General features: G+C 34.3%; 2 protein-coding genes across 2 annotated transcripts; one reads left to right on the forward strand and one right to left on the reverse strand.

The window, feature by feature from the left end:
• Positions 1-1,169: 1,169 nt before the first annotated feature.
• On the forward strand, positions 1,170-12,021 carry LOC125832672 (DExH-box ATP-dependent RNA helicase DExH3). The gene is made up of 19 exons (XM_049511872.1): positions 1,170-1,670; positions 1,948-2,102; positions 2,247-2,334; positions 2,436-2,678; positions 3,952-4,047; positions 4,439-4,627; positions 4,718-4,877; positions 4,973-5,103; positions 6,405-6,572; positions 6,645-6,917; positions 7,655-7,849; positions 8,012-8,215; positions 8,698-8,767; positions 8,872-9,020; positions 9,502-9,807; positions 10,094-10,153; positions 10,259-10,411; positions 10,590-10,700; positions 10,914-12,021. The coding sequence occupies exons 1-19, from the start codon at positions 1,281-1,283 to the stop codon at positions 11,382-11,384; spliced, it is 3,612 nt and encodes a 1,203-aa protein (XP_049367829.1). The 5' UTR covers positions 1,170-1,280; the 3' UTR covers positions 11,385-12,021.
• A 620-nt stretch (positions 12,022-12,641) lies between these two features.
• On the reverse strand, positions 12,642-14,339 carry LOC125832467 (alpha-1,3-arabinosyltransferase XAT2-like). Its single transcript, XM_049511618.1, has 3 exons — positions 14,184-14,339; positions 13,913-13,990; positions 12,642-13,816 (listed from the first exon to the last, which is right to left on the reverse strand). The coding sequence occupies exons 1-3, from the start codon at positions 14,323-14,325 to the stop codon at positions 12,642-12,644; spliced, it is 1,395 nt and encodes a 464-aa protein (XP_049367575.1). The 5' UTR covers positions 14,326-14,339.
• Between the last annotated feature and the right edge of the window lie 2,933 nt (positions 14,340-17,272).

The following is a 17,272-nucleotide window of genomic DNA, read 5'->3' on the forward strand; positions in this document are numbered from 1 at the left end:
TGGGTTCTAGACAAATTGAAATTTTTGAGGGGGGCTTTTGGACTTTTTACTCTTCCAGAGGGTTCACCGATATGTTTTCATTTATTCTATTTCTACCCTTGCTTAATCTCTTTATTATATTTCGATCCCGATTTAAGTTATGGACACATTTTTCACCCTAAAGTTTTTAAGATTATTTTAGTGGTGAAGTAATGATAATAATCTCGAGATAATATATTAAATTAATTTAATTTATTATTTGTTTATGTACGTATGAGTTTTAATTAGTAACTTATTTTGTATCATAATATAGTAGAATGACAGGATTAACAATCTTACATAAAAGATAAGATAACTAATTTTATAAAAAAAAATTATTTATCTCATTATACCAATAAAATAGGTTCTTAATGTCTTGTGAAGAAGAAACTAACAAATTGAAACATACAAGAAGTTTGATTTGTATAAGATGTATTTAACTCAAATTCAATGCATAATGAGTCAATTTTTCATAACTTTCAAATTTTAATAATTTGATTTAATAATAAAAGTTTAGATTATAATAATTGAGTTAGGTATATTTGATGAATGTTTAACTTTATTAATGGTAGAGAGACAAATCTATTATTCTCATTGTTCCAATTTATATGACTTATTTTTTTTAGTTCGTTATAAAAAAATATTTCTATATTTAGTAATAATTTAATTTTAAAATGTATATTTTATCCTTAATAAAATGATTTTTAACCACACAAATATTTATGATTTATTTTAGACCACAATTTTTTTTAAAAAAAATCTTAAATTTTGTGTCAAGTCAAACTAATTCATATAAATTAAGACGAATAAAGGAGCTATTGGATTTCAAACTTTACATTATTTAAAGAAAAAATAAATAAATAACTAGGGCAGGAGAAGAGAATATGCAAAAAAAATTATAAAGTGAAAAATCAAAGTCTTACCAATAAAGTAAAAATTACTCATATAATACAATCAATGAAGCTAATGAGATTCCGATTAAAATTCTGAAACCGTGTGCTCGCTTACTAATCCTTTAAAAAAATGGCATTTATAGTCTCCAAACCCTAAACCCAGAGGTTCAAGCGACAATTTTATTTTCTAGAGGGGCCAAATCGACAATTAACCCGCGAGAAGAAAAACAAGAATGCTGCTCGGTTGATGCAAGCTCTGGTTTTGTGACTATTATGCAAACACCTCTTACCCATTCTTCTTCTTCCTAAAACCCTAACCACAAATCTTCAAACAAATGTTTTCTTGAAACTTATAATCTTTAGGCACCCATGCCTTACACTAATCTTATTCAAAACTGCCTCAAGGTGAGGCTTAAAGCCAGCCAATTTCTGTCCACTATGTCCACTTCTCTGCAATTTTGTCCAAATCGTTTTCACTTTGAAACAAACCCTCTTCTTTACCGCTCGTCACAGTCAGTAATACCTCAGAAACGATGCCTTCATGGAAGTGTTGGGTTCTTTTGTTCAGCTAAGGGGTCTTCTTCTTCTTCGTCTTCGTCGTCTGTTGTGTTGAGGCGGAAAAGACGTGGCTCATCTTCGTCTTCTTCTTATCCTTCTCCGTATTTTTATCAGCAGAATTTGGGGTATGGAAGATTTGCTTATGATGAGTGTGAGTCTGAGTCGGAGTCTGATCGTGAAACTCAGTCGTCTAAGCAATTGGTGAGTTAATTGTGAAATTCACTAGTTTATTGGATTGTACGGTAGTATAATATTCTATTTTCTTGTTCAAGAAGGTTAATTGATGAGTGTCTTTGAGACGAACTCTTCAAATTCTGTTACTTCTGTTGGCATTGATACAGCCATTTTGCATTAAGAGTTAGCTTTTAATAGTCTTCTCGTGTGCATTTAAAACTAAAAGCTCATACCTTTTAATCTTTTCAAAAAGGAAGAAAGAAAAGCTTATCCCTTTCTTACTTTCATGTGTTGTCAACTCTAGGGTGAATCAACCCTTCATAACATTGAAGAATGGAGGTGGAAGCTAAGCATGCTAATGCGCAAAAAAGATGACCAAGAAGTGGTCTCAACGGACAAAAAGGATCGACGTGATTTTGAGCATATATCAGCTTTGGCAACTAGAATGGGTTTACACTGGTATATCAAATTTCCTTAAAATTTGCTTTCATTTCTTCCAATATACTTGGTTAGAAAAGAAGGTTGTTCAGTACTTCAGTTCATTTTGTGTTCACTTTGATGTGAATTTCTTTTATACTAATATATTTTTATATTTTGATGCAGCCGCCAGTATGAAAAAACAATTGTGTGTAGCAAAGTCCCATTGCCAAATTATAGGCCAGATTTGGATGTTAAGCGTCCACAAAGAGAGGTAAATTAGTTGACATGAAGCTTTTTGTCTGGCTGTCTATTCCTTGTGCTTCATTATTTTCAGTACGTTCTTCAATAATGCATCTTCGGTTGATGTTTTAGGTCGTATTACATTATGGATTACAAAGTAGGGTAGGTGATCTTCTTGAAGCACATCTTTCTAAAAAGTCAGTAAACAAGGAAAACCTGACACATAATGCTTCCTTGAGAGGAAGCAATGACAACAATTCTCCCAATGATAAAGAACTTCATGAGAATGAGAAGCCATTTGCACGAAATGTTGTAGCAGAGAGAATTCTCATGCGAAGGAGCTTGGAGATGCGTAACAAACAAGGAGATTGGCAGGTTATATTCTATCTTTTACCGGATTGTTGCCACTAACACTTGTTCCATTTTCTAGACTTTTGTTTGTTTCACGGTGTACAATTGTTATCTGTATGTTGTTCAGACCTTATTTCTCCTCTATCAGCTGAACCATGTTAGGCTTATGTCTTCTTCTCTCTCTTCAAAATGTTTTGGATCTTGCAATCTTGAAAAACTTGGACACTGTTAATGTAAAGAATGTCTGATGGCTTGGCACTTTAACAGAGGCATCAAGAGGTAAATGATAACTTTGTTAAGAGCGGATAAAGTTGTTCGATCATATTCCAGGAAACTTGGTCTTCTATTGTAATTCAGCTGCATCCCAGAAATTTCCGCCTTTTGTTTTTTTCACTAACATATCTCTCTGCCAAGTATTAAATTTTCTTGGGATAGCTGGGATCATCTTGTATCACAGTACTGCTTCCTGGATTGAATTATTCGAAAGATTTGAAACTATCTTGATCCATTCAAAATGGAAGAGGGGTCCTGTTCTTCCTGAGCTCCTTTCACAATATAGCATTTACCTTCCTTGGTCGTCTACAGTTGCACTCACTACTTATGTTTATGATATTCATTCTGAATTATGTATTTGGAGTGGGAAGTTCAAGAGATCTAATGACTATTTTTGTATTCCAGACAGTGGACTTCATAAATATATCCCATTCTGATTGAGTTCTGCCTTCTTCAAACATTTCTCCATGCTCAATGTGATTACCTGTCTTCTATCCTTTCTTCGTTCATTCCTACAAGTAAAAATGAAATGCATAATAACTTATATCGCTAAATGAAAAAAAAAACCCAAAAAAGCAAAAATGATGAGAAGCATAATAACCAAACCGTGAACAACTACGAAAGCAAATTTTGTACCATAAAGTTAGTGCGCAAGATAATGGATGGTTGATATGTTTTCTTCTTAAACTAGAACAAATTGATTAATTAAGTTCATGTGATTTTTAGATAAGTTAATTAATTCACGTGAAATTTGATAGGTAATTTTACTTTTGTCTTTGTCAAAGGTTTTAGAAGTTTATTTTTTTTGAGAAAGAATTTTAGAAGTTTATTCTTACAGTTATTTGATGGTAAAGTGGGTTTAAACTACCTGTGGATACTTGATCTGAAGTTCTCAGTAATTTTATTGTAGAACTTTTGTGAAAGGTAACTATCAAGTTGTCTCTTGAACGGGTACTGCAATGAGCAATTCATCTTTGAGCACTATCCTATATATCAGATTTGACAGACAGCCGTCTTTCTGTAGGGATCTCCTGAAGGCCAGAAGATGCTAGAACTTCGAAGAAATCTCCCTGCATATAAAGAGAGAGAGGCATTGCTTAGAGCCATTTCTGAGAATCAGGTTATCAGCAGTTCTGTCGAATTATTCACTTTTATGGCTTTGTATTGCTGTAAATTTAAGTTGAATAATAGTAGGTCTCCCTTTCTAGGCTTTTCTTATTTGACCTGATTTTAATCTTCCAATTTTGATTGACCAATGAATCTATTACAATTAGGTTTTCTCTATTTGTACATTGTAGTATGGTGGAAATAACACATCATGAAGTTCTGGAGGGGGCCCTTACCTGCCTATCTGATTGTCCAGTTTTTTTTTTTTTAATTTATTGAAGTATCAATTAGAGTGATACTGATATATTGGAATACTTCTTTCGAATTGACGCTTGATTTCCTAGAATTAGACTGCGCATAATGGTTCATGTGAAGAATTGTCCTGACCGAAATTAGTTCTGCAGGTGGTGGTTGTGTCTGGGGAAACTGGATGTGGTAAGACTACCCAATTGCCTCAGTACATTTTAGAAGCTGAGATAGAAGCTGCTCGTGGAGCTACTTGCAATATCATTTGTACTCAACCAAGGCGAATATCTGCTATGTCTGTCGCTGAAAGAGTTGCTGCAGAACGTGGGGAGAATCTGGGAGAATCTGTGAGTTCTTGGCTCTTGCTATTTCTTCTACATGTGTTGCATTGGGTGTATAAAATGGTATTTTTCTGATTATGTTCTCCAATTTTTTAGGTGGGCTATAAGGTTCGGCTTGAGGGCATGAGAGGGAGGGATACCCGCCTCTTATTTTGCACAACTGGTATTCTTCTGAGGAGATTACTGGTTGATAGAAAGTTGGAAGGTGTCACTCACGTTATTGTAGACGAGATTCATGAACGCGGAATGAATGAAGGTATTTGCCGACCTGGCAATGTTGCATTTTTCATTAAAAAAAAAATTAAACCCTTGTACTTCAAGTAGCTTACTATAGTTTTCTTCCCTTTCCAGATTTCCTTTTAATTGTCCTTAAAGATCTCCTTCCCCGTCGACCTGAATTGAGGCTGATTTTGATGAGTGCTACTCTTAATGCCGAGCTCTTCTCTTCCTATTATGGTGGTGCCCCAATGATCCATATTCCTGTAAGTTGAAGGTTTAAAACATTTTCTGCAATGATGCAGGCTTCAAATCATGTGATACCTGTCCAAATGCTGACAACCGGATACCCTTCTTTGAGACTAGAAAAAGACGAAAATAGGAACAATTCATAGAAGTAGTTTTCTAGGAGATTCTTGTAGACTGTATATAAACCATTTTATGCATGTTTGAAGGTATTTTGAAATGCATGCAAGTCAGATATTTATATGTGATGATGTCACATATAGAAATAAATAGGATGGCTGGAATGGAGAGGAGTGCTATGACATTCTATGCTATAGGAAGATACCTGCGATACATAAAGACAAGTTCTACAGAACAGTTTTGGGATCAGCAATTTTAGACAGGGTTAAGTATTGGGCCATGAAGGCTCAATATATCTACAATATGAAAGTTGTATAGATGCGAAGATTTAGATAGATGTGTGGGCATATGAAATTGGTCGAGAGTAGGAACGATCACTAGCAGCAGAGCATGCACATAGCAACATGCGTATAAAATGCCAAAAGGTTGTTAATTTTCCTAAAAACAAATTATTTACTATTGGAATGAAATGGACATGTATATATTTTTTTTATAAGCAAAATGGACCTGTATATATTAGAAATGCATTTAAACCGACTTGGTGTTTTGTAAAAACTGTTTTGACTTGCCAAAAGAAAAAAAGAATAGAACGGATAAAATGAGTTATATAGCTGACTTCAACTAATTTGGATTGAAGCTTAGTTGGTTGGTTGCTTGATTGGTTTTTTAAAACCAAATGGAATGGAGAAGTTGCATTCAGTTTTAACATATAACATCCTTTTTATTACGATCATTCAGGTTACTATATCCATGATTTATTTTAGGATTTACCTCAGCAACACCATAGAATCCTTTGTATTTGCATGGCCAAAGAATTATGACACAAGCTTCGTACTTGAGCTGCTTTAGAGTTCTTGATCCTCCTAGAAACAGAATGCTTTTTGTTCTTGTTGAGAATATAATTAAATAATAAAAGTGTGCTCTCTCTAACAACTTAAGCTTTTAGATGAGATGGTCACACACTTCAACATGATATCAGTGCAGGCAAAGGCAAAGGTCCTGAGATCAAATCTCACCGCCACCCATATTAAAAATAATTTCCATGTGCTTGGCCCATGAAAGGCCTGCGCGTGAGGGGGCGTGTTGAGAATATAATTAAATAATAAAAGTGTGATCTCTCTAATAGCTTAAGCTTTTAGATGAGATGGTCACACACTTCAACATTTTTTGGGGGACTAATTTCTCTCTCCGTTCTCATCAGGGTTTTACTCATCCCGTCCGAAGTCATTTTCTGGAAAATATTTTGGAAATGACTAGATACCGGTTAACTCCATATAATCAAATTGATAACTATGGTCAAGACAAGATGTGGAAAATGCAGAAACAGACTATTAGGAAGAGGAAGACCCAAATTGCTTCAGCTGTTGAGGTATGTAGTCTCTATGCTGTTATCATGGGCTCTGTATGATTTTTTTTGTTTGACATTTGAGCTTTGAAACAGGAATCGCTAGAATCAGCTGATTTTGGGCAGTATAATCCTCTGACTCGGGATTCACTATCCTGTTGGAATCCTGATTCAATTGGCTTCAACCTTATTGAGCATGTGCTTTGTCACATATGTAGAAACGAAAGGCCTGGTGCTGTGTTGGTTTTTATGACTGGTTGGGATGACATTAATACTGTGAAGGACCAGCTGCAGGCTCATCCACTGTTGGGGGATCCAAGCAGAGTTTTGCTGCTTGCATGTCATGGTTCCATGGCCAGTGCAGAGCAGGTATTGCCAAGTTGGAAGTATTATTTTGTTTTTGATTGCTAGGAAGTGTTAATTTTTTATGCTCTTTGCCTGTTGTTGCATTTCTATATGCTTTTAGCTTCCTTAGAAATCAGTATTTTAGAACATCATGTATGGCTTAATGGAGAAATTTCGGTTATTTAAAGGCAGAACCACCTTACCAATTCTGTGAATCTGTTGGGCACTTCCAGTATCTTCGTCCTATTGGTGTAAGAAATATTGAGATTTTGAGGAGTTCGTCTTTTTATATTGTTTAAGTGGTTACCAAGGAATTTTTCTTTTTTGAATAGTTGATGATCTTTTTCTTTCTTATCTTTTGTTATAAATTATTTAATTAATTCTCTTTCTTTTGTTTGAGGGCTGTAGAATGAATTAAGTGTCTATCTATTGGTATCTCTCTTAAATGTGTTTTGAGTTTCATCCTAGTACAAAAGACATGTTCTGATGACAAAACTTATTAATTAACAATTATCATGGAACTGATTAGGTGTCAATACGTTCTTTCTTACCTTAAGTTTCATTTGAAATAATCCTGAGAGCTAGAGCTGTCAATTGAGTTTTAGTTTCATCCTGGCTCAATCGGGAGCTTTAAGATCTAGTCGAAATCATTAACTTATGGTTAAGTCAAAAAAAATTATAACTTAACCTGCTTGATATTCTTGTAATTTACATATTGCTGGACTCTCTTAAATTTTTTATTTGTATTCGCTTGCAAACAGAAATTGATTTTTGATAAGCCAGAGGATGGAATCAGGAAAATTGTGTTAGCTACCAACATGGCTGAAACAAGTATCACCATAAATGACGTGGTTTTTGTGGTCGACTGTGGAAAGGCAAAAGAGACATCTTATGATGCAATCAACAACACTCCCTGTTTGCTTCCTTCTTGGATTTCAAAAGCTTCTGCTCGGCAAGTAAGATAGATATGATCTAGCTTCTTCAACATTTGCAATACGTAAAATGATTATGTAATTTGGGGTATAGGTCTTCCGACCCCCAGCTTTTTAGTGTTTTTGAGCTATTTTGTTAGTGCTGTGGAATCGACATCATAAGTGAATGTCCTTTTAACTTTCCAGAGAAAAGGAAGAGCTGGCCGTGTTCAACCTGGCGAGTGTTATCATCTCTATCCCAGATGTGTATATGAAGCTTTTGCAGATTATCAATTGCCAGAGCTTCTGAGAACACCTTTACAGTCCCTATGCCTGCAGATTAAAAGCTTACAACTTGGAAGTATTTCAGACTTTCTATCCAAGGCAATCCAGTCACCAGAACCACTATCTGTAAGTTGGGACCAACTCTTTCACCTAGCTTCGTGAATGTGTGATAATTTGTGAGAGTGAAAGTGGAGAATGAGGGTAAGTAAAATGGTTTAAATCGTCCGGGGAGGGAAATAATCAGGAGGGCTGTTAAAAGTGATGAACTTGCAAGCACTCCATTTCAAAATTTGCAATGCTTTGAATGGGTAGTGACACCAAACAACCTAATATGCACATATGGCATCACATCTCAGTGTTTAGACTTGTAAACCACTGAACTCTATTAATTTTCACATTCTGTTCATGAAAACACGGGTAAAGATATGTGCATCCTATCAGGTGAAGAATATGTAACATCTGCCTTTCAACCAGACCTGGATTTAAGATGTCTAGTATACTTCTTCATATGACAATTCTGGCTCCCTGACTTTATGTTTAATGGGCATATATCTTGTTTGCATTGTGGTTAATTTGATTCACATGTAATTGCGATTATTGTTTTGCAGGTTCAAAATGCTATTGAGTATTTGAAGACAATAGGGGCTCTAGATGAGGATGAAAATCTGACAGTACTTGGTAAAAACATAGCTTAATTTTATAAATCGTCCAGCATATTTTCCATAGGCTTCTTTCACCATCATTTTGGTAAAAGAAAACTTGACTTCTGGATTTTCCTGTAGGACACAACCTATCAATGCTTCCAGTTGAGCCAAAACTGGGGAAAATGATAATATTAGGTGTAGTATTCAACTGCCTGGATCCAGTTCTGACAGTTGTTGCTGGTTTAAGTGCTAGAGATCCATTTTTAATGCCATTTGACAAGAAGGATGTAAGTTATATTCTCTGATTTATGGATGAAGATGGATAATCTTACCATGTTCTTGTTTCTTTAAGTGACTCAAATAATGTCTAGATATGTTCTTGTTTTGTATTTTTCTTTCGGTGATACATATATCTCTTTCTTTAAGTAAGGAATCTCTGTGCACTGTGTTAATGAGCAACAGATATAATATGTTTTATGTGCATGCATCTCGAAAGTTGCTCTGTAAACATATCTGTTAATGCTTGGCAGGTCTTCAGTTTCCTTTATTCCAAGTTAGTTTTGGGGACTGTAAAATGTAAATTTACCCCCTTTCTTTACCGCATCAGTGCAAGGGAATAGTGATCGTCTCTAAAGTAACTTGCTTGGGAACAAATGTTTGGACTGAGACCTTTTCAATTAGCAATTGGTCACCTTATATTCTTGATTTCACTCTAGTGTCTTCTACTTGAGGACCATGTTTCATGTATTGAATTATCACTTCTTGCAGCTTGCTGAGTCTGCCAAAGCCCAGTTTTCTGCTCGTAACTTCAGCGATCACCTTGCTCTTGTTCGGGCTTATGACGGCTGGAAAGATGCTGAAAGGCAGCAATCTGGTTATGACTACTGTTGGAGAAATTTCCTTTCTGCGCAAACTCTCAAAGCGATGGACTCCCTTCGAAAGCAATTTTTGTATCTGCTTAAGGACATTGGTTTAGTTGATAGCATTCAGAGTTGTAATGCCTGGAGTAATAATGAACATCTGGTTCGAGCGATTGTATGTGGTGGACTATTCCCTGGCATATGCTCTGTTGTGGTGAGTTGTGCTATTTTGATTAACAATCCATTTCTTGATCATCGAGGTTAGCACTTCATATGGTATTTACATGAAGTGAAAGTTGGCTTGTGCATGATTCTGATTGCTAAACTCTTTAGCTCTCTTACTGCATGCATTTTTGCACTTCCGTCTTAGCTATTTTATCAGTAAAAGGTTGGTTAGTGTTGAGCTAGGTCAGATTGGTTTTACTTTGTAGATAAAAATCTCATGGCAATCCTTCATTCTCTCTATCTGTGTGCTAACTGAACATATATTGGACTGGCAGAACAAGGAGAAGTCAATCTCATTGAAAACAATGGAGGATGGTGGAGTCCTTTTATACTCTGTAAGCTTCATTGTATAATTAGTTTTGTTTAAATTTTGACACGTCATATATTTTTTTGATGAAAAGTTCCATTCTTTTAATAGTGCTTTTCCTTTTTTCCCTTAGAATTCTGTCAACGCTCAAGAACCTCAAATTCCATACCCATGGCTTGTCTTCAACGAAAAAGTTAAAGTGAATTCAGTATTCCTGCGTGATTCTACAGCTGTATCTGATTCTGTGGTACTCTTATTTGGCGGAAGCATTTCTGGAAAAGCTCTAGTAAGTTTTTCTTTCTTCTGACTCTACCTATTCCCACCCCGACTCCCCTGCCGGCAGGGACAAGGTTGATTTCTTTGTTGTTTTGCTGAGTTCACGTTGGCATGTTCTTGAATCCTCCATGATTATTTGTATGATTTAGTGTTTGGTGCGCCCTTAAAACTCCTTTTTCTCTTGTTAGGATGGACACTTGATGATGCTTGGAGGATACTTGGAGTTTTTCATGAACCCCTCACTGGCAAATACCTACATAAGCTTGAAGAGGGAGCTTAATGAACTTGTCCATAAGAAAGTATGTATATCCCTTCATCTTTGTGTGTGTTATCATCGTTTGAGCTTTCCATAGTTGCAATTTCTGTGGTGTTGCTCCTAGCAACTGTGAATGGATGATATTATTTGTAACTATTCCACACATATCTCGTTTCATTTGCATTCTTCGGAAAGAATATTACTAGTGGATGCATATGACAAATTCTTCTCTACTGATGTTTGCTTTTTCTGCCAGCTCTCGGACCGTAATTTTGATGTAGGAAGTCATGGTGAGCTATTAGAAGCTGTTAAATTGCTGGTGTCAGAGGATCAATGTGAAGGTAAATTTGTCTATGGTCGTAAACCATCCCCCAAGAAGTCTGCAAAGGAGTTACAGAAAAATGTCATTTCAACAAAGGGCAGTGGTGGTGAGAATCCGAAGTCTCATCTCCAAACGTTGCTTGCTCGGGCTGGTCACCAATCACCCAGTTATAAGATAACACAACTAAAAAATAATAAGTTCCGCGCCACTGTAATATTCAATGGGTTAAATTTTGCTGGCCAGCCTAGCAGTAGCAAGAAGGAAGCTGAAAAAGATGCAGCTGCCGAAGCTCTGCAGTGGTTGACTGGTGAGACCCAATCCTCTTCTAAAGTTGTTGAACACATGTCAGCACTTCTGAAGAAAAGCAAGAGTAAAAATCAACTTCATAGTACAAAATGGAGGTAATTGTTGCATAAGTTAGGGTAGCTAACCCAACAGTCCCGCGGATAAAGAGGTTCTCGCTGGCATTATTTTTCTCGGTTGAAAAATGATGAGTGATTTTTGGCGAAGAAGATGCAGCTTGAATGTTGTATATAATGAGTCTTATTGGACCTTCATTTTTTAAGCGGGTTGCAGACAATCTCGAGGGAGCGACTGTATTTGAGTATTGCCATTGTGGGAGGAATTAATCATTGCGGTATCTTCCTATTTGGTGACCTAGGTTAAAGTTCACTACACTCTGGTCGCCATGATGTCTATATTCTGTCCCAAAAGCTAGTCAAATTCTCAAGCAAGAGTTTGGCTCAGCCGATCAATTCTTTCACTGAGAAGTGGACTGCCGCCTAGTTTGGATGGGCAGATGTGCAATGACCTCAACGGTCAGCTCGGCCTTAGGATTACACTAATCTTTATACCTTTGTATGAATTTTGCTTCTGATTCATTATTACTTGTGAGAAAGGATCCGTAGGAGGAAAATGGAGAGTTGTACACCAAATACAAAGTTGTATTAGAGTCTTGAATGATCATGATCATGATGTATTAAACACTTGTAAGTCTAAGAACGCATTTTTCCTTCAAATTTTTCACAATGATTACATAAAATTGGCGCCTTTCCAGTTCTCTGAGATATTCATTTGGAATTTTGGGTGCAGATTATTTGTAAGTGTTCCCCAGTCACTCCTTGTAACAATTTCGATATGCGATAGTTCGTTTATGTATCATAGGACATTTTATTTTTTTTAAGATTCCTTGGTGTCTTGGTACACGCATTAGAGCTTGACAAAATTCGGAGTTGCACCTTTCGCACGATAACAAAGATGACTCTTGACGTAATCCAGATTTGTGCGAAAGATTCGTGCTGAGTGGTACATACATTGGAGCTTGGCAAAATCTGGATTTTCCCTGGAAGTCCCATATTTGGGGTCTTCATAACAAAGGCGACTATTGATAAAATTTGGATTCACACCTTTGTTGTGTAAAGGTGTTACCTAACAAAGACGACTTTCGTACATTGGTTACAAGATTGACTTTCAAAAACATGCCATCTGGATTTAGTAAAAAAAAAACGCACGAAGACAAAATGAACTAACTAGACAATCTAAGTTAAACCAAATAAAGAAAAGAACCAAGTTAAGTGAAACAAGAACAAATTAAATGAAATTTAATCCTGGCTTTGTGCCTTTGTTTATTAGAGAAATACCAACAAAAAGAAAAAAAAAAACTCAACTCCTCAAAAGCTCTAATGCTTTCAATAGAGTTCCTCTAAATCTATTTACATCAATTTTTACATCTTGTTCATCTAAATAAACTTTCCTATATGAAGCCCATCCTTTAGGAGAAATCATATTACCAGGAGGATCCTTTAAGACATGATGTTCAAGTGGATATTGTTGAATTAAAGAACTCTCATTTACACTAATCTTATAACCCAAATACTTCAAATTCATATCCATAGCTGGAATTTCAAAATCTTCTTTAGATACCCATTCCATTCCCAATCCCACAATTTGTATAACACTTGCATTTTCTGGCAAAAAAACCATATTTGTCAATCCAGCACCATGAACTCCCATTAGTACATCAAATGAGTTCACTTTTTTCGCAACTTGAACCAAATTTTCCCTTGTTTCTTCCACACCTACTTTGAACCCCAAACTTTTAGCCAATGTAACAATTGCTTCTATGTTTGTAAAACGTCTCGTTCTGCTTCTTGAAATGATAAGAAGTCTAGGCTTATTTTTCCTCCTTTGATCATCATCAGCATTCTTTTTCAATCTCACCGCGAATTTCCTCTTCAAGGAGTATGTACTTTTCAAGAACTTTGTGAAGTCTAACATAGTATAAGAAGATTCTGAAGTGTTGATGCTGAATTCTTTATTGGCTTTTAAGCCAATTGTCATACTTGGGAAACAAAGGACATCTTTTTCCTTGTCAATATCAATAGCCTCATATTTTGACAATCTTTGTAACACTGGTTTGAACTTCTTGATCCACCAAGGCATTTTGTTAGTAATCAGAAACTGAACTTCACCATTGAAACGTCGCGATGTTTGAAATAATGGAATCAACACATCACTGAAATCATGGAAGTGATTTCCAGCATACCCTTTAGTTGAAAAAACAACTGCAGGGACAGTGTAGTTTCTAGTGCAAATTGGGATTTGTTGAGAAATATGAACTTTTTTGACTATTAAATTTGTAACACTGTCCATTGCTCTATCATCACCTTTTCTTGCATATGGTCTTATGTTCCATGAGTTGTTTTTTTCTTCATCAATTGATACAAAAAATATTGTTGATGAATTTCCATGTATTCTTATGTCACCTTTCATCTCACAGAGATCAGCTCTTGGATGTAACACATTACAAATTTGTTTCTCTTGTTCAATTTCGAAATCTGAAATCGAAAAAATTACAGGTATGGTAAGTACTTAGACAATTTAAGTTCATTTACAAAAAAAAAAAAATTATGCTAATTAATATGAATACTTACATGGTTTTTTTGGCTTGGTGACTTCCTCTGTTATTGCTAGAATTTTCGGGCTACCACGAAGAGAAACCTTAACATTCACTGCCACACAAAAACATATTCATGTTCAACGACTTAAATCTAACTTATATAAACTGACAACGTAAATATTATATCCATACTAGGGCATTGAAGCATTAAACATGATATTCAAGAGGTCATATAGAATAACGAAACTTATATAGACTTTATATATACTGATAGTATAAAAAGAAAAAAAATCAATAAAACTTACCAACTCGAAAATGACGAATTTCAGGCTTGAAGAGAAAACAAAATGTGGCTGCTAAGATGAAACAACTAACAAATGCTCCAATTCCTAATTTCTTTTGCTCATGTTTACTAAAACTTCTGGCAAAGAAACTATCATACTTCATTTTTGCTAAAAATAAATAATATAATGTAACTACAAAAAAAGAAGATTTTTTTTTTTGAAATCTCTCAAACTAACTTAATTAAAGAAGTGAGAAAATGCTAGTATTTGCAATTCTCAAGATGTATAGAGGTCATATATTATCAAAGTGACTAGCATGAAACTCTTTTTTTCTCTTATATAATATAATTTTAGTGAATGCTCTCCACGTATTTTAGGACATTTTTGAAAATTAAAAAATTTATGTTGTTTCTCGTTTGAAAGATGTAACAAAGTTGACTATAAAATAAATGTGTTTTTTCCAAAATTGAGTCCATGTCTAAAAAAAGGATTTAGGATGGCCGGCACCTTAATTACCAAACATACTCAATAAGTAAATATAATTAAGATTTTGTTGATTTTTTCTTTATGATAAATACTAAGATTATGAATTTAGGTGGGAACTAATTAGACGTGCATATAGAAAATACTTATATGGATAGAAATAACTTGTTCAATAAAATATAGATAGCAAGACCTTATTAAGTTTGCTTAAATGGAATGGGGTTTTAATGCAATATACTAATTTGGGTCATTATTTGCATTACTGGAGTTAAATTTATTTCTTTTTATTGATTATTAATTAAGTAAAGCTTTAGTGTGAACTAGTGGATTTCATTAATTAATGGTTGCTTAAGTGTGAAAAGTGTTACGTTAATTATTGTTTTTCTTTTCCTGAATTTTTTAATTTCCCTTTACTTTTTTTTTCATAATTAATTTCCCTATAATACTTTGTATATGTAATGTAATACAACGACAATTGAGTGATTAGTGGAAATAAAAAAAATCTCTCCAATTTCAAATAACCTTCCCGAAATAATAGTTATTTTTATCGTTATTTGATTCTTTTTTCATCATCTACTTCTAGAATAGGGTGGGTGGGAGTGGGGAGTTCATTGATATTAAGGTGTCAAGGGAATTGAAGAAGGTTAGGGGTGGAAGCAATCGATGCTTTGATCATTCAATTGACTCTTTGTTGCTCGTCTGTACTAACTTGATGGCATAGTGATAGTATGTATTTCAATCGATTTTATCAACTATTGGATGAGTGGGGATGGGGAGTTCCTTTGATATTAAAGTGTCAAGGAGATTGAAGAAGTTCAGGGGTGGAAGCAATCGTTCTTGACAGTCTGTACTAGTTTGATGTCATGTAATAAAAATAGAGATTTCAATCGATTTTACAATTATTAAATTTTAACCAATGATTTTCACCATATAAAGACAACAATGTGTTTGAAAAAAAAAAAGATATTATCATATATATATATATATATATACACACATACATACTCCATATATAATAACGATTAACTTCCCCTCTGACTAGAAATTTGATGAGAGGAGTTTGCAATAGATGAATGTAAATGAGTCAAATCTCATCTACTTGGTCAAAAAGAAAAAAAGAAAGTGAAATTACTTTATTGTTACCATAATTCATATACATATGTTTTCTCAAGAGATTGTGATTTTTCCATATAATAATAGTATTATTTAATCAAAATCTTATAATTATGATATCTTTAAATCCATTTCAAATGATTATTCAGTGAGATACCAATACGAACCACTACGAGAAGCGTGTTGTTAATCCAAATGTCGGTTGTCAGCCGGATGAGTTTGTCTCAGTTGAGTACATTGGATACGGTGGGTATGTATCGAAAATTTTATCAGAAAATATTAAACGACGGTTTAAAATATTGTTAGTTATAGTCATATAATCAGTGGCGAATTTACAGCCAAAAAATAGGGCATCCGCACCCGTGGTCTCTTCGTAAAATTGGATATTTTATATGTATATTTTTTAAGATTTTGTATAATATTATATTCTTGCACCCGTACTACAAGAAGTCTAAATGGTCCACATGGTTAAATGTTGAGCTTTTGAGCTTGAGAATTAAGGATCAATTCTCACTTCAATACATTTTACTTGGTGCACCCATGTTCGAAAAATCCTAGATTCGCCTTTGGTCATATTAATTAGGTGGCAATAATTTGACGTTCTACTTGTAAGTTTGAGAAATATATGAGTGATAGAGGTAGAAGTTCAAATACAGATTCAGTTGAATAAATTCGCAAAATAAATATTTATATTAAAATATTCATCAAATATGTTGACATGTTAAATTTAAAGTCATCCTTCTAAAATTTCAAACCCCACAAAGTTGAAATTTTCTAAGAGTTGTATTTACTTAATTTCTATTGATATTGAATTGACTTTTGCTATCTTACAAAAAGAAAATGAAATTAAATAGTATTAACTTTGGTATATATATTCTTGACACTCCCAAAGGGAAAGAAAAAAAAGAGGGGAAAATAGAAAGGAAAAATTGAAAACTTACGCTGAATGGTCCAAGAAAATTGTTTGGTTTAAGAGTAGGACATTTTACCAATATCCCTCAAATATAGTGGGAGGCACGTTTGGGAGGAAATTTTGAATCCTCTAGACTATAGACAAGTGTGGTGATGAAAATAAAATTCAACTTTAATTTATTTGAAGCAAAATAAATATCCAAACAACATCAATTTTACCAGAATATTCCATTGTTTCTTTCCTTATGAACATTTATAAAATCTTTAATATTAAAAACAGTCGTGCTAATTGATCAGAGCACAAGTCAATGTTAGGTCGCAGTGGCATGTATAAGCACCAGAAAATTTGAATATCAAATAATTTAATTATTTGTTCTTTTATTCTACCTATATATATATATATAAATATATATTTGTCATCATATCTATTACGATTCAAATTATATGCCATATATAAAAAATATTTGTCAAAATTATTTTTGAATTATGCGAAATGGAACAATTTGCCTTTATTTTTTAGCGGTGAAAGTTTAACACCCCATGATACCACATGTCACGCAATTAAGAAATATTTGACCCCAACTATTAACAAGAGCAAATCT

The sequence above is a fragment of the Solanum verrucosum genome, unplaced genomic scaffold, assembly GCF_900185275.1.
Source record: "Solanum verrucosum unplaced genomic scaffold, falcon-dt-bn FXZP01000009.1, whole genome shotgun sequence".
NCBI classification, from domain to species: domain Eukaryota; kingdom Viridiplantae; phylum Streptophyta; class Magnoliopsida; order Solanales; family Solanaceae; genus Solanum; species Solanum verrucosum.